This window comes from Haliotis asinina, chromosome 11 (assembly GCF_037392515.1).
Source record: "Haliotis asinina isolate JCU_RB_2024 chromosome 11, JCU_Hal_asi_v2, whole genome shotgun sequence".
Lineage (NCBI taxonomy): Eukaryota > Metazoa > Mollusca > Gastropoda > Lepetellida > Haliotidae > Haliotis > Haliotis asinina.
In genome coordinates this window covers 36,759,799-36,784,636 of record NC_090290.1, presented here as the reverse complement: position 1 = coordinate 36,784,636, position 24,838 = coordinate 36,759,799, and the positions used below count along the sequence as shown (strand labels likewise).

Here is a 24,838-nt window from a genome sequence, read left to right as displayed (position 1 = left end):
GCTGTTGTTGTTATGTTGTTCTTGAGGTGAAGTCTCTGCCATCCTCATCAAAATATCTCAGCCTAAAGCAGAGTTGATTGTACAAATCTGACCATATCTTGAGTACATATTTCTGTCACAGTATCACAGCAGAACAATGCTGTTTGTAAGTTATCAAGTCTGGAACAGACAATCAGTGATTGTCATCCTGACATACGATATGACGGAAAAGCATGTTTGAGATTCACCATGACATAGTGATGACACCAGGTGTTTGCGAAAAGGTGAGTGTGTCCTGCCCCCTGCTGGGACCTGTCATGAACATATGTAAGTCAAGTCAGTTGGTTACCTGAAATAATTTGGGCATCAATCTTCTCATTGATGCATCAAATCTGGAAACTTTTTGAAAGCTTGAAAAGCTTCTGACCAAGTATGGTATGATGCTCTTTGATATCTCAGTAAAAACAGCATGATCAATTGCATCTCAAAAGTTGTGAAATGTTAACACCATAAGCTAGAGCTGTTGGAACACTGTTTCACATCAATGTTCATGAATGGTGTTTTGAAGTAAGAGGAAATATGGTCCTACAATTTTCAGATGTCCATCTAACCCACTGAAAATTCATAGGACCTATGGAATAAATTATGAACTAACATTTCATACTCAACAATTCTTGTAATTGGCATTGAAATTATTCATGAATGTAAAATTAGCAAACAGGAAACAAGTGTGACGTGTTGCATATGAATACTTCAGTCAAAGTCATTGTGAAATATAAAGTCGTATACTGTTGTAGACTACATCTGACCATCCACAAAAATACTGGATTAGTCCCAGGGTCTGACACTATTCAGGAACATGCACATGAAAGAAAGGCTGAAATCATCCCATTTGTCATACAGCCTCATCAGCTGTTCATGTAGTCAGACACAACCATCTTCATTCATGTTGTAGATATTGTTCTTGTCCCTGGCACTATCATTTGCATCAACATCAACGTGGTCAGACAAAATCGTTTTTAATACATGAACGTAGTTGAAAGTCCTCTGATGATATTGGTCATGTCAACCCTGGCATCCTTGTTGATATGAAATTCAACATGGGTGGAAAAAATCCTCTTCAATATATGCATTTTATTTGTGATGTTGTTGTTGATGTTGTCCCTGCCATCCTCGTTGGCATGAATATCAACATAGTGAGACAAAGTCCACTTCAACACATTGTTCTTGTCAACACTGTCATCTTCACTGGCATAAACACCAACACAGATAGACAAAGTCAACTTATATATGCATTTTAAAAATGTACTTGCTGTCATCCTTGTCAGTATCAACTTCAGATAGAATCTTATCCTATACCTATGCTTGACTGTTGTTGTCACTGTTGTTCTTGATTCTTTCAACCCTGTCAACCTAAACATCAACATGGTTGGACAGAGCCATCTTCACTTCATGCACTAAGTTCCTGTTATTGGGATCCTCAGTACCAGCAAGTTATGATTGAGGTTTTGTTGTACGTGCCTTGATGACATGTCTCTATCATGGCAGCATGCATCTATCATTGTTGGTGTCTTCATGGTTCTAATTTTCATAAACCTACATCTAGATCCATTCATGCATGTCTTGCCATCATGGATTACCAGCCTTCAACAACATGTATCTGTCATTGTTGGTATCTTCTGTATCTTCAAGGCTCTCATTTTCGTGCAGACACTTGGATCTATTTTTAGCAGGCCTTGGCATCACAGATTACATATCTATCTATATCTATCACACTAACACATATGTATCACAGAAAACACATGTCTTTCATGCCAACACATATCCATCAAGATAACAGTGTTTCATCTCTACAGCATTTCCCCCATCTTACCTTCTTCACAAATGATGAGAAGAGCACGCGGCTATAGTGGTCCTGACCTTTCAGAGTACTCATCTGGGACACAAAGTCATGCGTGGAGCTGTTGTCCTTTGTCTGTCACCGAAACAAGTTATTGGTACAGTCACTACAGTCAACAGAATTTATGTACTGGCTATGAAGCATGGACTTTTCCAGCCCTGCTGACAAGCTGATATTCAGTGAAACGTTTCTGGAAGTGTTTGCAAAAATACTGTGAAAGCTGTCTTAACAGGCACTCACTTGGACTGAAGAAACAATCTGGTTTAGACAACGTGCTGGATTGTTGAGCTGACACAGTTACCTACCACTAGAACTGAACCAGTTTTTATCACTCTAATAGAAGTTGTTGTATCACATGGTTGGCTCAATTACTGCTCACTACGACACTACTCACTAATTACATGTAAAAGTATAGTCTTGCTGACCTAAGGTAAAATTCTGACGGTGCACAACCATGTATAGTTGAAGCTGTCAAAACCGGCATCCATCCAATCCGGCAAGTTGTCGACACTGGCATAAAATCTCAGTCCAGCCTGGGGCTTGTTCATTTATCATCATCTCTACATTTTGGCATGTTGTCTAAACCGGATTAAATCTTCAGTCCCAATGAGTGCTGATTTAGACAGCTTCTACAGCAGTTTCACCCAAGGATGAAATGGTAACAATACACATCTGGCTGACAACTTCTCACATGCTGAACAAGACAGCGCTAACTACTTTAAAAACATATTTTGGGGCAGCTTGTTTCACGCCGAGATCCAGCAATGACAACTCCTAATAACTGAGCTTCTAAATGACAGTAAATGTACAAGCCATATACAGGAGTGAGATTTTATGCCGGTGATGGCAACATGCCGGATTGGACAGATGCCGATCATGACACTGCACTCAAATTGAAGTTGAATTTGTAGAGCTTATGAGCATTCACAACAGGAATAATAGAGAGGCCCAACAATGTTGACCTGACTGCACTGATTGCACAGACAGAGATGCCAGCCGTAATTTGACCCAATTAGTATTTAGCACAAAATTAGATGCAAAAATTAGTATTCTGCGGCCAGAATTAGTATCAACTTTTCCAAAGGGTTTTCATATTTAATAAAAAATATATAGATATATGCTGTTTATATGCTATTTGATAATTTAATTCAATGTATATATTTACTGTTACTTTAGTCTTGTATTTCGTCTTGTTTTTCCATAATGAATATGATAAAATGATACGGTTTGGCATCTCTACACTGATGAAATATTCAAAAATGTAAAAAGTAAAACAAGATCATATCCCATCTTTAAAAAATTAAAAAATATGTTTGTTTTGATCAAACAGTTTGTTTGGACCTCCGTATTCAATTTGCAGCGAAGAGGATTGTTTTGACTTGCCCCTTACCGAAGACAGATAGTTGCTCTCCCACTTCCGCTTCAGGCCATAATCTAACCTCTGACCCTTGAGTGCATCAGATGCTGCACACTTAAGGCGGAGAGCTGGCCGATCTTCCTTGGGAATATTGCGTAGTATCATGTTTGCTCTCCACCTGTGAGAACAACAGTATGGTTATAACAGGATCGGTTGTTGGTTTGTTGTTTAATGCTGCACTGCAATATTACAGTTACTGTGGTGGTCTGTTAAAAATCGAGTCTGGACAAGGCAGTTCTGCGTTCAAAAGCATGAGTACTGATCCATGCAGCTGGAATACGATGACAAGTCAACCAAGATAACGAGTCTTACCATCTGATCCTGTTAGTTGCCTATGTGTGATAAGCATGAGTTGATGAAGACAAGTGAGAATGTGTGAGTAAGTGAGTAAGTGAGTAAGGGAGTGAGTATATGATACTATATTCCAACAAAATCACTGCTGTTGACAACAGGAATGGGCTTGATAGATTGTTCTCATTCCACAATGCAACCTTAGAACTTCTGTAGTAAGTCAAAACTAAAAAATAGAAGCTACTATCGTCTCAATACTATTGGATGGACTGTCTGTGACGACTATGCAGATTATCTGAGGGACTGTCTGCATGGACCGTGTGTGGACTGTCTGGAGGATTGCCTGTGTGAACTTACTGTCTGGACTGACTGTATGAGCTACCTGTCTGGACTTCCCCTGTGGACTGTCTGAACTCAAAGTGTTTGCCCTGACGCTGAATACCTGAGTATTTCATGCACAAATGATCTCAAATACGTAGTGAATTTATAGGCTTACTTCTAAATTTTAATGCCTCACACAAACACTGTGAACTGTCGGTGTGGACTATTTATGTGGACCAACCTGTTGTGTATTCTCTGCAGCAAGCTGACCAGGCCCTCCAGGACAGATGGGGGGCGTGGCCACTGGATACTCTTCCCATAATCCCTATTGTTCCTCACATTCCTGAAATAAACCCAAACACTGGCTTATTCCAAGAGAGTCAAGGTGAGCCTAGAATATTTTCTTGACCATTAGCCAACTCCATCAAACACTTCCATTTTCTTAATTGAAGCTGGTAAAGTATTTGTAACCTTCATATCCTGTTCACAACAGGAAACAGATCACTATCATATTAATTTGAAGAAAACTTATTTTGCACATTTCTTCTTCCATAGAAATTTGATGAGCATCTAAACTTGCTACTTTTGTACATTTCATCCTTAAGTGTTTTAATTACAAAATGAACACAAGCCTAAAAGAAATTCACATTTCCTTCACAAACAAATCTATAAATTTGGACCTCTAAACTTAATGTCAAGCCTTAATTGTGCAAAACATCTCTTTTGAACTAATTCTGACAGCAGCCACTTCCTAGAATCCTGAAGGATGGCCCTATGAGAAGTGTTCCCTGCTGAGCTGAATCACACCCTCTACCATGGGTGCACTTTTACCTGAAGCGCTCAACAAGGCTCATGATGTAGGATCGCATCTTGTATTTCCTGAAGCGTCCCATGATCAAGTAGATGGCTCTCATCTTCTTTACACGTGATCGGGCCAAGCCACCTCGCCAATGCTGAAACACACACACACACACAGAGTTTTGTCAGATCAGCACTCAACAACCCACGTATCCTTCACCAACACAGTGAGGGAGTTTAGTTTAACACCATGTTTTTACATTATTAGCGCAATATCATAGTGGGGGACGTCAGAAGTGAGCTTCACACAATGTGGGGAATTGAATCTGGGTCTTCGGCTTTAACCTCTGGGCTACCACACCATCCCTCATGACCAACACAGGGTGATCAAAGTTTGCTAATAGTTTAATGGTCATGACCTTCAAAAGAGGGAACATCTGATCTTAATCCAAGGAGCATGAAATATAATTTCAGAGATTTGGACTTTACAATTGTGTGACCCTCACCGTTTGGAGGAAGAGCACTATTGGTGGTATCTTGGAATCACGGACTTCCTCCAGTGAAAAGAGCGTCTGTGGAGATCGGATGAATAGTTTGGAACGTCCATATTTGACGTCACTTTCAAAGTTCAACTCCTGTATAATGCTCTTGACTCCATCAAAATCAGATCCCCTGAACTTTGGCCACGTCCTGGATGTTATACACTTATACCTGAAACAAAACACACAGCTGTATAAAGTCTGATAAACCTACAGACAGATGTAGATAATGCAAATTTATCAACTTTGCCCCCGACAGCTTAACAATTCACAATTATTGAAGTCACAGTTCTGCTCCATTGATTCATTGATGCACCGATACAATGTGATACATTTAAGTTTGATACTGTTATTGTATCGGTGACTGTTGTATTGATACAAAATGATACACAACTTTTTAAAAAAAATAACCTTAAAAAACACAGTATTATGATACCCATGTCAAAGTGCTTATTAAAGCAAACTATGCAAGGATGACAGGGTTACATGTTGGTTTATAACATTAGTGTTAATAGTGTTTATGTTATAAACAAATACCTTGATATAAATCATTTTAAAAATTATCGCGACATATTGTATCGTCACATAGTGTATCGTCCCAGCCCTATCATTTGGAGCAGTGTAAATAATGAAAGACATGGCGGTATCAATTGGAACTTTTAAAGTTAGGTGCTCTTTTATTTCCACAGACTATTTTTGGTTTCTGGAGCAAAAAGGGATGTAATTCATTGCATGACTTGTGACACCTCTATACGACTGAACCTCCCCTTCAACACCTAAATGGTACAGAGCAGCCACAAACAAATCAGTACACCTGCTTCATATGTCAGGCTCATTAAGCCAGGGTGTGTTGAGTTTGAGGCAGTGTAAAATAATATTTTAGTCAATCACACATCAGCTTCATCTTTTGGGGATGCTAATGTGAAGCCAAGAATTTTCTGTTTCGTGAAATCCTCACATGCAGGTATATTACTGGTACAAAAGTACATCACAACTGGGGGTACACTGGTTTAGAACCCACTATCGTCTGAACTCAGTAAGGATTTAACTGCAAACCACTAGGTCAAACCCAGACCGCTACTGGTAAGCTCATCTCTGCAGGAACCTGGTATAGCCCATCCTGTAGACAAACCCAGCCCTCCTCTAACCCTCCTTCACCTACCCATGACAAAAATCATCTCTGCAGGAACCTGGTGTATCCCATCTTGTAGGCAAACCCAGCCCTCCTCTAACCTTCCTTCACCTACCCATTAAAAAACTCACCTCTGTAGGAACCTCGTGTAGCCCATCCTGTAGGCAAACCCTGCCCTTCTCACACGGACATTCTCCATGAGACCCAGGTACATGACCTGATGTTTCACTCTCGTGTCATCAAACACTACTGGTGATTTGATCTCGTTTGGCTTGATACACCGCACGTAGTGGGGCTCCTGGAATGAAGGTCACACTGTATGTGAAGACATCAATAGATCCCATTCCATTTCAAACCAGGAATAAGTGTTCAAAGTAATGCATGCTGTAACAAATGACAATATTATTCTGAAAAAAAATATCTTTATTTGCTTAATAGCAACAAAGAATCTAGTGCAAGGTTGCCTCTGATGAAGAAATGCTGTTGAATTCATGAAATCAGTGATACGAAAGACTTGCAGGGCAAAAACCCATATAGTCTGCTTACGACAATACTACACAAGTTCCTTAACAAAAAATTTTGTTTGTTTTAATGCCAGCATTATTACAGCTTCATGAGATCAGTCTGTAAATAACTGAGTATGGACAAACCAGACCAGTGATTGACAGTATGAGCACTGATCTATGCAACTTGGACATGATGGCAAGTCTGAAGCACTAGAAATGAGCTTTCAACACTGTATCCATGCGAGGAATGAAACCCTGTCTTAGGCATGACTACTGGGTGAAAACACCACCCCATGAAGCTGGAGAAGACCCTGGTACTGAAATGTCAGGATGATGAGCAAACACTTTAACCACTGGGCTACCCCACTACCTCCTGAAGCTGGAGAAGACCATGGTACTGAAATGTCAAGATGACAAGCGAACACTTTAACCTATGGGCTACCCCACCACATCCTGCAACTGGAGAAGACCCTGGTACTGAAGAGTCAGGATGATAAGAGAACACTTTAACCACTGGGCTACCCCACCACCTCCTGAAGCTGGAGAAGACCCTGGTACTGAAGTGTCAAGATGACAAGCGAACACTTTAACCTATGGGCTACCCCACCCCCTCCTGAAGCTGAAGAAGACCCTGCTACTGAAGTGTCAGGATGATGAACAAACACTTGAACCACTGGGCTACCCCACCACCTCCTGAAGCTGGAGAAGATTATGGTACTGAAGTGTCAGGATGACAAGCAAACACTTTAATCACTGGGTGACCTCCTGAAGCTGGAGATGACCCTGGTACTGAAGTGTCTGGATGACTCTACCTTGGAGGCCAGGTTCTGGACCAGTGCGATGATTGAGTTCTTGAAACTTGTGCCGGCAGTGATGGGACGCTTGGTGGTCTAGAGTACAATGACAGAAATAAATTTAGTAACCTTCCCCTCAAATACATTGTTTATATTTAGAATATGAAAGTTTTTCATGCACATTTCAGCTGAATTCAATTAAGTCAGTATAAACAGTAAATTAATTTTGAAACAAAATAAGACTTGATTTGAAATAATTATTATACACATACAGATAATGTTATCAAAGGAAATATGCAGCAAATGGGTCTTTATAAACTTTATTTTAATTTTACCTGAGTAAATTCGAAAAAATTATAATATAAGGAGATTTTTGAGTGTCTGTGTTGAAGTTCATCAGTGTGACAAACAAACACTTAGCCAGTAGGTTACCCCACTGTCCCCCAAAGTTCACCAAGTCGAATAACTACTAACCTCAGTCACTGACAGTTTCCCTTCCGGCCACATACACTTGAGCAGCTCATTGTCACTGTAACAATAAAAAAAACCATCATCATTGTCACTTTAACAATCAAGTGTCAGGCGTGAGCATGTATGGGAGTATGGTTTTATGCTGCTTTTGGCAAAATTCCAGAAATATCACTGTACCCACGTGGCAAATCAATCCCAAGCCTTTAGTGTGAATGCTTTAACCATCAACCATGTCACCAACTTAAGGTTTAATTATAGTCTGTTTGACTCAAAAGCGGACTGATGGATTGCAGTCTAGCTCGAAAACAAATAAACACAACATACTCAGTGAAACGCTGATCATAATCAGAACATCATACCAACTCTGTGAGGTTTTTGCAGAATACTTTTCCTTAAAATAAAAAAGTTGTTTAACAAACTATCACTAAAACATGGAAAGCATGGCACAGGTTAATGAATGTGTAACTTTCTTGGAAAGGATAGTACATGGGACACCAGACATGTCACAAATGTCCACAGCTTCCATACACTTTCTCTTCTCAAATGCATGCAATTTTTTTTTTAATGCTGAAGTGAGACGACAGCATTGTATGCTTACCATCCAATATTTTGCTGCAACTATCACATACATGCCCATGCTTTTCACTGCAAGCAAGACCTCACACCCTAGCAATATAGGGAGCATGATAATGAGTCATCCTGCTTTTTTTAGCCTGGTCCAAAGCTGCTTTGTTTTACTTGACAATGCCTCTAAGTCACTGAGGCATAAACTCTGTACAAGTAATTAGAAAAGTGATTATGAAACTATGGTCAACAGTCTTTGAAATTGCAGGACGTTCTAACTATGCATTGGTCAAAGTCTGCTATATACTAAAGAACAGAGACGATGCTTGTTAGATGCATGTCAATGTCCTGATTGATGGTCTAGTCAGTCAGCAGATTACCTTGTCAAGACAAATATTCTGACCAGTCATACAACAGGATTTTTGCTAAATACAGTTTTAGAAAACACTAGCAAAAGACAAAGAAACAAAATAATAATCTCACCTGTTGTACAGAAGTCTCTTGAAGTCCTGGTAGAGAGTGTCTCTGTTCTTGTCGATGAAGCCCTCGACAGAGTAGGTGACATCACCAGCGTAGTGCTTAATACGGAAGTCTTTGTCATGTTCCAGGGTCTTGTCTGATGGCACAAGCTGCAAAAGCATTCATCCGGAATTTACGGGATGACACCTATATATTTTCATTTGGGATCCTTTGGAGTCAAACTTGACAAAACATGGAGTAATACACAGTGGAAGCTATCAAAACCAGCAACTGTCCAATCCGGCAAGTTGTCAACACTGGCATAAAATCTCAGTCCTGTCTATAGCTTGTACGTTTTTCATCAGCTCTACAAGCTGGCACGTTGCCTAAACTGAATTATTTCTTAAGTCCTGATGAATGCCGGTTCAGACAACTTCCACTCTATTTTGTCACTGATATTTTCAAAGTAAACTGAAAACAACTTGTAACATGTTCTACAGAACGTACATGTTTGTAAGGATACGTCCCTTTCTAGCTAAAGTAACTGACCGCTCCCTGACGCAAGGCATCTTGGTGTAACCTGTCATGGATCAACCATGTGCCCTTTCTATGAAGAGGAATAAAACCACTCAAACTCCTACCCAAAATTATAATTCATCCCAGTACACTGCACTACACAACTTCATGAAATAGAATAGTACATGAAGATGCCATCGGAGGATAATGTTGTATGTTGCTATGATAACAGGATGAACAACAGACTAACAGTCTCTGAATATATATAATTTGGATTGTAACAAATAAACCCATTTAAATTGAAAAGGAGCCCCAAGAAGACCTGCCATTCAAAATCTGAGGAAATCCAGACTTGCTCATTTAGGGCTTTTGCATTACAAAGAGGATTTGGCAATAGTGGATATAATCTGGTTCAGGGACTGTGAGGCAGACTTGAAGAACAAGAGATTACATTATTGTCAGCACAACCATCTCCTTGAAAAGAGAAATAACAACACAACATTATTGCAAGCAGAATCATTTTAGCAGTGACTGCCAATGACTCACCGATCTGCAGGTGAATCTGTCACTGTGGTTGAGCTTCTGAGACATAGCTTGCAGGAACATCTGCAACAGAGAGAATGACAGAGTAAGTGAGAGAGTAAGTTGGGGAGTGAGAACCATGTTACCAACATGTGTGAAGGGATACATTTAATAGAGCTGTGGTGAATCTTCTATGAGAAAAATCACATTACAAATATTGGTAATGAATACAAAAATAACTAACAGTTCATGTTATTTCCATAAATTCAGTGACACAATAACAAATTAATCATTTGACATGCTTTGACCTGGCTTAGTATGTTAATTTAATACATATGTTCCCCCAATGGTCCTCGGAGGCAGAACTAATGAATATCTGGGTAAGAAATAGTCTTTAGCAACCCATGTGTGACTAACAGGATCAAGTGGTCAGACTCTATGACATGTCATCATATCCCAATCGTACAGATGGATGATCATGCTGTTGATCACTGGATTGTCTGGTCTAGATCAACAGATCACCGCCACATAGCTGGAATATTGCTGAGTGTAGCAACAATAAACGAAGAAACAAACAAACTCAGAGACAGAAGGTTCTCAACTCCTGAAGGTGTTTGTGTAGATGAAGTCATACTTACTTTGTCGGTAACCTTGCCCACACTGAGACAGGCCTCGTCCAGGATGGCCAGGATTCCTTTATGGGGCTGTTCCACAAGGTCACAGATCACCTTGTTGTTGAAGTAGTCCACCTACAATGATGTATACCAGAGCTACAGAAAACATTTTGTTTGCTATTTATATTTGATCATCAATATGAGAAAGGACATGAAAGGCCCAAAGTTGCCAAGTTCTATCCTCAGTTACCTCGAATCTAAGATTTGATATATTGTATGTACGCATGTAAGACCAAATTTATTGAGTTTATATAAAAATTCAAGTGTATATGTATTACTATTACTATTTGTATTACTATTTGTAAGCTACACACTTGATAAGCATTGAGTTTTCACATGTTTTGCTTAATTTAGGAAGATATGCAGTTAATCTGTTCCTCTGTGCATATGGAATTTAACACATGAAGTAGAGTGAAAAAAATCTTATCTGTTTTTGAAAATGCAGTTTGCTTCAAATATATTCTAGAGATTTAAGCATATTTAATGCCAACTTAAGCAGATAATTATGGGAAGGGAGATAATTCTTACCCCAAACAGACCTGTGACAAATTACTTTATAGGAAGTTTCACAAATTTCAACCCCAAACTGAGAAAAGATATATTCAATTTAGCAATTCACATTAAAGGGGATTGTTTAGAAACTATCAAACTATAAAGGCCGAAATCTGCTCAGGGTGCTTCTGATGTTCCCCTTGACAGTTCTTGTCATATCGTCAAACAGAAAGGTATTGTATTAGAATAAGTGAGTGAGTTAGTTCAGTTATACGCCATTTTTAACAATATTGGAGCAATATCAAGGCGGGGGACACAAGAAATGGGCTTCAGACATTGTCATCATGTGGCGAATTGAGCGTAACAAGCAAACACTTGAACAACTAAGCTACCCCACAGAATAAGGAATCGGAACATAAGGAGATTGAGTTATATCACTGCATACCAGCTTGATGTGAAAGGGTTACATTATCTCAGGTTCCTGTCATACCAAAGGGATACAACTCCAACATTCAAATAAAGGTGAGTATGACAACTGGGCCACACCTGCTCTTCCATGTACAGAAAGCTATTGCTGGCAAAATCACAGATGAAGCTGGTTGCATCTCACTCAGGAAAAACACAGGACGGTTGAAGATGCAAACATGGGGAGGAACTGACACATATAATGAACAGCAAAACAAAAGCAACAAGAGTTTTCTGACCATTTTAAATCGAAGACATAAACATGAACGCTTAGTTTCATGAGACTTCATTTTTTTTATATAGCATTTCTTTTGCAGTTCAATCAATTTTCCTTACAAAAGAAAACATTTATCAAATTCGCCACAGAGAAGGGGAGACAACTCACATGCTGCCACTCGATGCCCTCCCTCATGTATTCCTCTTGTTCCTGCTTCAGGACCAACTCTATGAACAACTGCTGGAGTTTCTCGTTGCAGTAGTTGATGCAGAACTGCTCAAAGCTGAAACACAAACATTTCATATCACACAATTACTTCAGTGTCTGCTAAATAATAATGATAATAATAATATCACTTTTTTGTGTAAATGTCCACAAGAATAGAGTATAATGTGTCAGTGATAGGCATGTGATACAGGTGGGTTTATGTTTAAGAGAGATTCAAAGAATTTCATTTCTGGATGTAAAGAGTTCCAAAGAGTTAGTGCAAACATATGAGAAAACCCTTCTCCCATAGGAAACTAGGTGGAATTTGGGAACTTGCAGCAGGTGGTGATTCTGAGAATGGAGTGATCTTGATGATCCTGTGATGAATTCAGAAAAATATTCTAATGAAGCTTGGATTTCTTGACACCAGTTGTTCAATTGACAGAAGAAAACCATCCATAAAATAAAGGTTATCATGCGAGTGTGTTTTGGGATGGTTAATATCCTGCATTGGGAACAAACATTGTATTTAGTGAACCATGACGAGCTAAATACATAGTGTCTATTCCTAATACAGGGTATTAACCATCCCAAAACACATGAGTGTGATAACTTATTTATGATACAATGTCATTCTTAATTTAAAATGTGAAAAAAATGCGATTTCATTTGCCACAGATCATGAAACTAAACTTCCTGAGATGTGCCAGCTTATCTATGACGTCACAAGTATGTGCGTAGTAATACTTGACATCACAAGCTCTGTGACGCAGTTTTCTACTGATCACGGCTTTGACTGCATTACATCATGTAGTTCCCTGTCAGCTTTCATGTTAAAGAGCATATTGTCGTCAACAGATATTAACCTGGTTTGACAAAATGACAAAAAACGTGTGGAATTTGGGAAAATTTCAGTTAAACTTTTGAACAATAACTATATTGTTCGCGGGGCATTTTGAAATCATACTTGTCAACTGACAAAGAGTCAAACAGTTCATTCGAGATTTTCCTGGCTGTTGTCTGAGTCAATGATTCCAAGACGCCTGTGTTTCGGTGCTGGTGAAGGCGTAATCAGTCCCATCTATCATTACGAAACAACAATTTTTTCTCATCCAGGCACTCACAGTACTGTAACCACGGCCGTCAATCTGGACATGATTACCGATAGATGGGCGTGACGCCATGTTCGTTTACAGTGTGGAAGTAGTCCCTAAATTTGCATGACCTCCCTAATTTGCATCAGTATCTGCATATGACCCCAACGGATACCGAAAATATCCGTAGGCTTTATCCTGCCGAGAACACTACCCATTGTATGATAAAGCACTGTATTGTTACTTTGCCAGACACTCTCCATACAGGGTCAGTGACTTTAGTTTTCTGCCGCTTTTAGCAACATTACAGCAGCATCACAGTAGAGGGACACAGAAATGGGCTTTACGCATTGTACCACTTGGGGAAATCAAACCCGTGTCTTCACTGTGATGACCGTAACCACTAGGCGACTCCACTGCCCGAAACTACCAATGTGGGTAAAATTAGGGCCTGTACATCTTCAGCAACCCATGCTTGCCTAAAGAGGTGACTAACTGGATCAGGTTGTCAGACTCACTGACTTGGTTGACACATGTCAGCAGTTTGCAATGGTGTTGATCAATGCTCATGCTGACGATCACTGGATTGTCTAGTCCAGACTTGATTATTTACAGACCAAAGCTATGTAACTAGAATATTGCGGAGGGCAGCGCAAAACTCAGCTCACTTACTATACAGTGGCTGTTAATAGTATGCATGTTCAAGGTGTTACCTCACGCATGCACACAAACAAAGAGTGCTTGTCATTCTCAGACTCACACATATCTTCCTCAGTGTCTGATACAATGTACACCACATATTTATAACATATTTTTTACCAAATACTATGATACACACAGAGCTGTAACCTAAATTTGCAGATAACTTTCATTTATAAGTTGTTTTAATGACCATGTTATCTTGTAAATAAAGTCTTGTATGATGTCAAGAAGCGATACTTTTGATGTACACAAAATGCCCTCCCTCGTTCATGGTGATTACTGTACCTGACTTTGTAATTCATGAAACATTGTGACTGCACATTTTGTGTGGGCAAGAATGGGGTGATGATTGTAAATGGCTCCAGTAAAGAAATGTTAGAAATGTGGAATATTACTCATTTTCAATTAGCGGAATAAAATGATCAGTAAGTATACAAAATGAAATCATGCATTAAAAATATAATTTTCAACGTACTTCCCTTACATCCATGTATCAAAGTTACACGAGTGTACAACAGCTATAACCCCAAGAAAATGTTTAATTTGTTGACATACCTGTTGTTGTCAAAGATCTCAAATCCATAGATGTCGAGCACACCGATGACTGTACCTTTGCTGATGTATCGGACTCCACTGGCCTTGGGGTCGATTGCTTCGTTGATGCGACCAACTATCCAGGAGAACATGCGGTCATAGATGGCCTGGAGTCACAACTAAGTCACATGTCACACAGTCCCAGTCACAAAGTGACCATCTAAAGTTAATGGCAAACCTATCACAGTGTAAGCATTTCCAAATTACTGTTTCTTTTAAGTTCTTTTTCTAGCATTGTTCAATTCTTAGGCCTATTTTCTTATTTGTAGAAAAAAGGTCAGTTTGAAATTGAATGAAAATTACTTTTGAGCAATAAATCAACAATAAATCTAACATGATAGGCATAAGTTTGTCAGTTCATTTTTCTTCTAAACTTTGAACAGCCATGTCATCGAACCGGTGCTATTCATAGCCATGTCTCCGCTATGACAGCTCCTGTAAACAGGGATCAGCTGTGTCTCTGTGTTGCTATGGTTTCATGGGTACTATATCATGGAAATATGCTTACGTGCACAAAAACCTCTGACATTTTAACATATTAAGCGAACATAGAAATTTGGCTGGTGAAAACTAGTCTCTATCTTAGGTTGCACCTGGTGCAGGTAGGGTAACATCTCTTAAATCTAGGCTTGATCATAAGATATCTTTTACCAACCTTAGCGAAAGCATCCCTGGCAAAGTATGCATCCTTCTTGGTGAGTCCTTTCTCCACAACGTTCCCGCCAGCAGCGATGGTGCGTGAACACAGCGCCTTCTCCAGTTGGTCCGGTCGCACCTCCAGCAGCCCCGCGATGATGTTACTGACTGACTGGTTCCCGACACATGCGACGTCTTCGTCTGTCACACCAAACTCCACATTGCCCTGGAGGAAGAGTACAACAATGACCCAACCTGTACACTCATCTCTTGCACGGAACATACAAACACAGCACTTGAATGAATGCAGTGAGTGAGATTCAATAACACAAGTCACTAATTACTAAATCATTATTAAAAAACAAATGAACAAGAGGTTTGTCACAATGTCTGTATATGTCAGTGCATAAAATAAGCCGAAACCCGGCCAGACATCAGGGCTGGTAACTTTACAATGTTACCACGTGCAGGTAACTTCAAAATGTTACCAGCTCCCAAAAGGATTTAACCAGACCAGATCTGGTGAATATTCCCAGATGAATCTAGAATCTTTCCTGGTGGTAGTCTGGCATTTTATTTATTCCAATACCAGTGTATGAAATAAGCCCAAATCCGGACAGACATCAGGGTTGGTAACTTCAAAATGATACCAGCCCAAAATGGATTTAATTAGAACAGACACCAAGAATTCAGGCTGGCTAGCTGTATTTAGACCATCCATTAGAAATCCAGCACTTTTGGGGCAGTTGGATGGGCCTTACTTCATACACTGGTATAACAGAGATACTGAGGTGGCCTTGTGATTAAAACATTCACTCATCACACCAAAGATCCGGGTTTGATTACCACGTGGGTACAATATATGAAGCCCATTTCTGGTGTCCCCTGTTGTGATATTGCTAAAATATTGCTAAAAGCAATGTAAAAATGAACTATGTCAGCGTATGTAATGAGCCCAGTTAGAAATGGAACATGCTACATTTTTACCCGGTTCAATGGATTTAGGTGTTCATTCTCAACTCCCTAGGGAACATACAACCAGTTACATTGCACCTCTTCCTAATAAAGTCTCTGATGGTTGAATAAATTCGTGTTTGAAAGAGACCGCCTTCGTGGTGTAGTGGTTAGAGAGTCACCCCCACCTCACCTCACATTTCAAAAAAAGACTTTTTTCTATGGAGACACCTTGTGTTTCAGTGTTTGGTAGGATGACACAGCCTGTAGCCATATTGACAAACATTATTACTCAACCAACTATTCTCACAAACCACACTGTCACCTACATTGTGAACAGATGGTAGAGCACGATCCACCCTTAACAGCGAGGATTAACATCAATATCAGTCCAACAGTTTCCTGAATCACGGCATCAAGTCTGATGTTGCCTGCAACACCTTGAAGACAGTGACCCCATCCTCCATACTCACCAGGTGTATGACTGCTGCCACGATGCTCCACAACGTCTCCACGTGTGCGAAGGCGAACCCTGTGGCTTTCATGGCATCCATCACAGACTTGAAGTCACGGCGGTCATTGATGGAATCAACCTACCAAAGGAAAGTGGCACATTAACATCATATGGGGTACCTAGGTTGTTTGGCATTCACTGGCAGTATTACAGTGATACACTGGCTGCAATTAAATATTTAAGTCAGAATCAAACAATCCAGTATCTGATATCACGAGCAACAATCCAGTAACTGACATCACGAGCAACAATCCAGTAACTGACATCACGAGCAACAATCCAGTAACTGACATCACGAGCAACAATCCAGTAACTGACATCACGAGCAACAATCCAGTAACTGACATCACAAGCAAGAATCTGTTGGTGATATCACAAGCAACATTACACAATCTTACATTACAAGCAACAATCCAGGAACTGACATCACAAGCAATGATCCAGGAAGTGATTATCACAAGCCACAATCCAGTAGCTGATATTGCAACCAACAATCCAGTAATTGACATCACAAGCAACAATCTAGTAAATGAAATCACTAACAACAACCCATTGCTGATATTAAAAAACAACAATCCATTAATTAATATAACAAGCAACAATTATTGTAATTATTGTATAACAAGCAACAGTAATTGATATTACAAGTAACAATCCAGTAATTGACATCACAAGCAACAATCATTTATTGTCATTACAAGTAACAATCCAGTAACTGATACTACAAGTATCAATCCAGAACTGATGTTACAAGTAACAATCCAGTAGTTATTATAAGCAACAATCTGATATCAGAATCTGATAACTGACATCAAGACATCATGCATCTCACCTTGGCACTCCCTCCCTGTCTCACATAATAATACTGTGTGGGGTCTCTGGTCAACTTTAACTTGCTCAGCTGGGCATCTTGTGCTCCTGATAGAAGCTGAAGGGAGGAAACATACAAAGTTATGAATGGATTTCTTTCACTCTGAAGTGTTCTTAATTTTCATTCCAGTATGAGGTAAGGCATTTCATGTAACTCTGTAACACAGTTTTAGTCAACTGTCTGCAGTGATGAAACTGACAGATCTTAATAAATCACAGTCACCTGAAGTTTGTTTGTAGCCAATATTTGAGTCCACATTGAAGCCTGTAAATAATCATCTCAAAGTCGTGTAGTGGTGTGAGGAACAATACAATAAATCAATGATGAGATCATATAACCATCAGCTTCTGATTATCTTCTTCCATTAAAAAGCATGGAAGACTGGGCTGTCTGATCAAGACAGTCAGGGTATGATGAGAAGCTACTGACCAATAATTGACTGAGTCTGATCAAGTCATCCATACAGTGACCTTGCCGACCAGCAGAGACTGCTGGGGACGTATTTTAACACAGATTCCCACAGGGAAATACGTAATCACCTGATAGAATGAGTGGAAGTTTCGCTCGCCTTCTTGCTGGTACACAACACGACTCTGAAACACAAATAGATGAGTGACTGAGTGAGGCAGGTTCAATGCATTCCATCCCTCGAGTATGAAGTAGTTGTCCAGTATGCACCTCTCCTCTGAAACTATAAGTATGATTAACACTTCACTCAGCAATACTCCAATTATATGATGGCAGTCTATAAATAAGGGAGTCTGGACCAGACAATCCAGTGATGAACATCATGAGCATCAATCTACACAATTGGGATGAGATAGCATGCCAACCAAGTCAGCATACCTGACCTCCCGATACCTTTAGTTGCTTCTTATGACAAGCATGGTTTACTGCCACTTTTAGCACTAGTCCAGCAGTATCTTGACAGAGGAGGACAGATCCAAGTCTGGTGAATACAAATTAAAGATATATGGTGATATGTATATTTACTGTTAGTAAAATGAAAGGTGTTTAGAGGAAAGTAGCACGCACTCATTCATACCTATTCGCACAAATAATGATTATTTTAGTGGTTGGTATAAAAGACAAGTTTCCAGAGTTACCTTTTCCAGCAAGTAGTTGTTGATGTGACCTCCCACTGGATCCCCCTTAAAGTCAAAGTTGATGTCCATGTATTTGCCAAATCGACTAGAGTTGTCATTCCTGTTGGTTTTGGCATTTCCAAATGCTTCCAGTATATTGTTGGACTTGATGAGGACATCCTTCACCCTGAAACATGGTGAGTGAGTGAGTGAGTGAGTGAGTGAGAAAGCGAGTGAGACAGTGATTGATCGACTGACTGACAGATTTGTGTTCAACACCACCTTTAGAAATATTCCAGCAATGTCATGACCAGAAAGGGGCTTCACATATTTTACTTGTGATGGAAATTGAATTCAGGCCTTTGGAATGACAGGTGAACACTTCAACCACTGAGCTACCCGACCACCTAATATAACATGAGTGAGTGAGTTTAGTTTCAAGCCACTTTAGCAATCTTCCAGCAATATCACAGCAAGGGACACCAGAAATGGGTTTCACATATTATATCCGGGCCTTCGGGATGGACAATTTAACCACTAGGTTACCCCACCACCTAATGTAACATGAAATAATACAGACAACTCAAAACGTATTGCTCTTCAACCTTTTCTCAATGTTGATGTTGAGGTTCAAATAAAAATCACTGCTTTTTCAAGTACAAAATAAGTTCACCAGCATTAAGAAGAAGGTTCATTCACATATCTGGCTAAACTCGAGTGAAAGAGTGAGTTTAGTTTTACGCCGCACTCAGCAACATTCCAGCCATATGGCAGTGGTCTGTAAATAATAGAGTCTGGACCAGACAATCCAGTAATCAACAGCATGAGCATCAATCTGTCCAACTGGGACCCGATGACATGTGTCAACCAAGTCAGCGAGCCTGACCATCCGATCCCATTAGTTGCCTCTTATGACAAGCATATTGCCTTTACGGCAAGCATGGGTTGCAGAAGGCCTATTCTTCCTTCACAGAACAGTCCTTGATAGAATTCATGACAGGTTAGCTCATCACCAAGTTCATAATTGGTGAGTTTATGAGGGCAGCTCTTAAGGTTGGTGTGTTAATGTTTAAATGCTCCATGAATAAATACTCAGTTTGTGAAAGGTCAGTTCATAAGTGAGCCCAGTGGAGAGCTTCAGACTGGTGAGTGGCGAGTTCATAATTGAATTCGTGTGTTCAACTTCTGTGTGGTGATAAAGTGCTATCAAATCAAACAGTTCTGACTAACAACAGATCATAACTGGAACAAATTTTGGATTGAAACCAAACATCCCACTGCAACTGAGGACATGCATGTGACTGTCTGAAGTTTAAGTTATCATTTCACTCACCTTTCAACTTCCTTCTGTCCGCTTACATTTGTGACAGCAGCAATGTATCGCATAATAATCTTGGAAGCCTCTGTCTTTCCGGCACCACTCTCACCTGAAACAGAGGAAGTCTTTGTTAGGCTCACTGTTGATAACGTGCATAATTGCCAAACAGCCATGGCAAGGATTTCCGTTGGAATCAAACAGTAAATCATGCAGATTGTAACAAACATAGCATGCATGCACACTTTGCCAGGAGAAATTATATTGAGGCAACTGAGATATCGGCTTATCAGAGTTTGACTCAACGGTGTTCGACTGTAGTTTAGTCTGCAAGTTGTTTGACTGGCCCAACTTTCAAGTGTGTTCAATTTAATCCATGGATGAAGAGAATACAACATATTTCTTTTTCAAGCTATTGGGAAGGAACAGAGGTTATGCCCTACTATGATACCACTGTAGAATGTATGGACACTGTTCCAGCATCTTGTGAAGCAGTGGAAAGGGAGTTAACTCTGCAAGGCATAGTGTACTTACATTTCTTGGGTTACGTAGACATTTGTTTTGTTTATGTTGTGCAGTCATGAGTTTATGCTTTGATTTATTATGTTTTGATTATGATATTCATAATAGTTTGCTAGCTCTGTGAGTAATCACATTCATTACATGTCTTGGAAACATGGTGTAGACCATTGTGCTGATGATTGTTGGGTCAGCATATACCTACTTGAGTCATCAGTGTGAATGTTCCATTTGATACACTCTACTGCCTCATTTCAGTACCTGCCACACACAATCTGGTATCCTCTGGGGTAGACTAACACTGAGTCTTTGAATACACACAATTTTGATACGAACAAATAAACCCATTTAAATTGAAAAGGAGTCTCCCAAGCCTGAGGAAATATAGACTTGCTTCGTTTAGGACTTTAGCACTGCAGGGAGCGATAGTCAGTAGGGAAAACAATGTTGAGATAACTACTCAAAGCAGGCAGGTGGGTCTTCTCATGGGAGGAGAGAGTTTATTCTTGCCGAAAGAGGAAGAGATCCTCCAGGAATCTGGAATTGTATCCTAACTGGGCATGAGAGAGGGTATCCCAACGGAGAAGTGGGGTGGGGTGGAATATCCTCATAGGAAGGATATTTTTATAGGAAGGAAAGTATGAGGATATCATTCTTCAGGAATTGGGAAATATAACTTTGACAATGGACCATTTTCGGGTTTATTAGCCATTTTCTGAATTCAGAATGGACCACTGTCCTTCTATCAACAGTAAACTTCAAAATTTTAATGGGCCATTTTTCATTTTAATGTGCAAAATGACCCATGGTCCCTGCCTTTCCAAATCCCTGCGTTCTAGAAGAAGGTAGGTATTTTCATAGGATAGTTTTCTTTGAGGGATGGTTTCCTAATGGACGTGAAGGGTATCCTCATGGGATGGAGAGTTATGCTTGTGTGAAAGGAGGCTAATTTCATGGGATGGTATCTTGATGGAAGTGAAAGTATGTCTACGTGTGAGAGGAGAGCATATCTTCCTAGGAGAGAAGCATCCATTACACAACTCACACTGCTTGTGCTGGTGGTTGAGCTGATGGGTTGTTAAGAGGTTGTGTGGGAGGTGGTTCACATCACCAGCCACCTTCTGGTTCAAACCCACCTTCTACTGAAAACCCTACTACCACTAGATGCTTGACTAGCATTTCAGAAGATTCTATTTCATGACCAGGGTTTTTCTGGATTGCATCTTCTCTTTATTCATGGATCCAAAGAATAAAGAGACTATGCAATCCAGAGAATTCTTTATGTTCATCTGTTTTCTCTACCCGTAACACTTCTCAAACTGACATCCATATCTTCCGAAACCAATCTCGACCAGTAAAACCTGTTTGCCCAATCATGAACTGGCTATTCCCAGTCATGCTGACATGACGTTTGTGCAGCCCTCGTCAGCACATACCTCACCTCCAGCCATGCAGCCAAATCATGCTGCTCAATCACGCTGCATTCACAATCTTAATGAAATGATCACCATCACACCACCATGCACACACAACAACTCTATACCTGAATCATGCCCCACTAAACTGAGCTACAAGAATGTCAGCCAGGGTGGTGCAAGGTCTGGGTTGGATCACGCAGTAAATGTTGTAGGTCACGGCTCACTGACATGCTGAACTCAAAACGTACAGACAATTTACTTTCCATTTCTTTAATGTGTACATTACTAAATCTGGGGTAACAAGGTCTAGTGGGGCTATTACTACTTATCTTACAACCCCTTAAAACAATCATCCTTCTCTATAGACCCGGGTTCGATTCCCCACATGGGTACAATGTGTGAAGCCCATTTTCTGGTGTCCCTCACTGTGATATTGCTGGAATATTGCTAAAAAGCGGCGTAAAGCTAAACTCACTCACTCCTCCTTCTATATACTCTCATCCCTTCTTCAGTTTAGACTTACGTAGTAGCTGAGATAAAGTTTTCATACATACTGTCATCTACAAAATTGAGAGTTAAATCGACACAGAGCCACATTTTGATGCATTCCTGATGGAAGTTTATTCATTTATATAATGAACTCTCCTGGGTTGGGAAACAGATATTCTCAGCTGCATTTAATGTGTCAACTACATTATCTTTCTTTCTGGGACAACATGTTAGATCATGTCCTGAAATGTATCATGCCTTATACTACTCAAAGGACACTTGACATGTTTTAGTGTTGATTTTGTACTTACAGTTTTAACAGTTAGTGAAAGTAAATGTAAGTAATGTCTCATGACATGGTGTCAATGAGTGAGTGGGTGACTTAAGTTTTATGTCTCTTATAGCAATATTCCAGCAATATCATTGTGGGGGATGCCAGAAATGGGCTTCACAAATTTTACCTGTGGGGAATCAAACCCGGGTCTTCAGTGTGACGAGCAAGTGCATTAACCACTAGGCTATCCTACTGCCCCTAATATGGTATGATCTGGAAATCCTGACCCCATAACAAGCATGTAACCCCATGTTCCTCATGAGCAAGAACATCACAGTAGTCACACAAAATGATTTTTGAACTCTGCAATGTGACCTCTAAAATGTAAAAACGATGTATGATCCACAGGGAGTTGAGACTGATAATACATCATGCCATAAAGATTGACATCCAGTGATTGAGGGGCCAGATATCAGCATTATACAAGTGTTATACAAATGTATAATAACAATGAAATGCTTTGTAGAAGCTTTCACAATAACATTGAAACCCTCTTTCAAACTAAGTATAAAATCATTCAACTATATAAACATATTATAAATAAAAAAGGTGTAAAATGTATGCCTGTTGATTTTTTTTTTTTATAATACTGTATCGTATAGTGTTTCACCTGCACCAAACAAGCAGGCACTGGTTTCATTCAGTACTGGAGTGAGGAAGTCATTTACAACAGGTGTTGTGTTTATGGATCAATGCAGTAGTTCAAGCAAACAGCGAAAGTCTTATTGATGTGGCTTATCTCACTTGATCAATACCACCATATGTTGACACACAGTAGGAAGGACCACATTACCTGTGGCATATGAGAGAGAGAGAGAGAGAAAGAGAGAGAGAGAGAGAGAGAGAGATATAGATAGATAGATAGATAGATAGATAGATAGATAGTATGCGTGCGTGCGTGCGTGTGTTGGATTTTAGGTTGGTTTTAGCAATTCAATTCCATTCATTTCAGTAAAATGGGTCTTAGGCCCAGAATACAAACAATACATAGTGTTTTATTTTGGTGTCTCTCATACAAGAGCATGAATGGCATAATTATACATGCAAATACATTGTACAATTGAACAGTAATAATTATAACTTGCTTTTAGCAATGATCCAGTGATATCATAGTGGGGAGTACCAGAAATGGGATTACACAATGTACCCATGTGTGGAATCGAACCTGGGATTTCGATGTGCTAACCTCTAGGTTTCACCACTGACCCTCCACACAGAAGGGGAGGGAGGGAGAGGGGCTAGAGAAAGAAAGTAAGAAAAAGAAGAATAGGAGGAGGAAAGAAGTGGGAAAATGGGACAGAGAGAAGTTTAAACACTATGCCATTCCTTAATCACCCTCAATATCTCCAGGGTATATATTCAGTACAACTCTCCACTATAGCCTGGATGCATCTACAGGTCTATTTTATTACCTCCCTTTGCTGGCTTCGCATTCTCACAGTAGCCAATCAGCTGAGCTGCCATTACAAATGATCTTGCCAGTGTCATACAGACAAATTGATAGATCCAAAATGTTTAAAAATATATGCTAGAAATCCTTCTACCTCTTTCAGAGAACCTCTGCATGGTTTCTGTTGCCACGTTTAATCAAACAGATAATTTAAAAAGCAAAAGTGATTTGTGACTTGTTCGCTCATCTTACCAGCGTAGACACCTGACTGGATAAAGAGCCACCCAAGGGAGGTAAAGAATATATTGGGCTGAGTCATGGATGCATCCAGGGTATAGTGGAGTGAGTGAGTGAGTTTAGTTCTACGCCGCACTCAGCAATATTACAGCTATATGGCGGCGGTCTGTAAATAATCGAGTCTGGACCAGACAAGCCAGTGATCAACAACATGAGCATCGATCTGCGCACTTGAGAACCAATGACATGTGTCAACCAAGTCAGCAAGCCTGACCACCTGATCCCGTCAGTCGCCTCTTACGACAAGCTGAGTCGCCTTTTATGGCAAGCATGAGTTGCTGAAGGCCTATTCTACCCCGGGACCTTCACGGGTCCAGGGTATAGAGGAGGTCCATCGGAATGTATACCTTAAAGATATTGAA

The 24,838-nt window shown here is 39.9% G+C and overlaps 1 protein-coding gene across 1 annotated transcript in view; it reads right to left on the bottom strand.

Moving 5' to 3' along the window:
- The window catches only part of LOC137255613 (unconventional myosin-Id-like), a 70,365-nt gene that overhangs the window by 5,677 nt on the left and 39,850 nt on the right, over positions 1-24,838 (bottom strand). The window contains exons 3-21 of the mRNA XM_067793061.1: positions 20,048-20,141; positions 18,736-18,901; positions 18,169-18,222; positions 17,591-17,686; positions 16,718-16,837; positions 15,310-15,516; positions 14,616-14,761; positions 12,226-12,340; positions 10,848-10,958; positions 10,234-10,293; positions 9,196-9,341; positions 8,152-8,206; positions 7,696-7,773; positions 6,509-6,675; positions 5,213-5,417; positions 4,740-4,861; positions 4,150-4,251; positions 3,270-3,414; positions 1,853-1,954 (exon numbers count right to left, since the gene is read on the bottom strand). Coding sequence (XP_067649162.1) covers positions 1,853-1,954; positions 3,270-3,414; positions 4,150-4,251; positions 4,740-4,861; positions 5,213-5,417; positions 6,509-6,675; positions 7,696-7,773; positions 8,152-8,206; positions 9,196-9,341; positions 10,234-10,293; positions 10,848-10,958; positions 12,226-12,340; positions 14,616-14,761; positions 15,310-15,516; positions 16,718-16,837; positions 17,591-17,686; positions 18,169-18,222; positions 18,736-18,901; positions 20,048-20,141 — 2,291 coding nt within the window. The remainder of the gene's footprint in view (positions 1-1,852; positions 1,955-3,269; positions 3,415-4,149; positions 4,252-4,739; positions 4,862-5,212; positions 5,418-6,508; positions 6,676-7,695; positions 7,774-8,151; positions 8,207-9,195; positions 9,342-10,233; positions 10,294-10,847; positions 10,959-12,225; positions 12,341-14,615; positions 14,762-15,309; positions 15,517-16,717; positions 16,838-17,590; positions 17,687-18,168; positions 18,223-18,735; positions 18,902-20,047; positions 20,142-24,838) is intronic.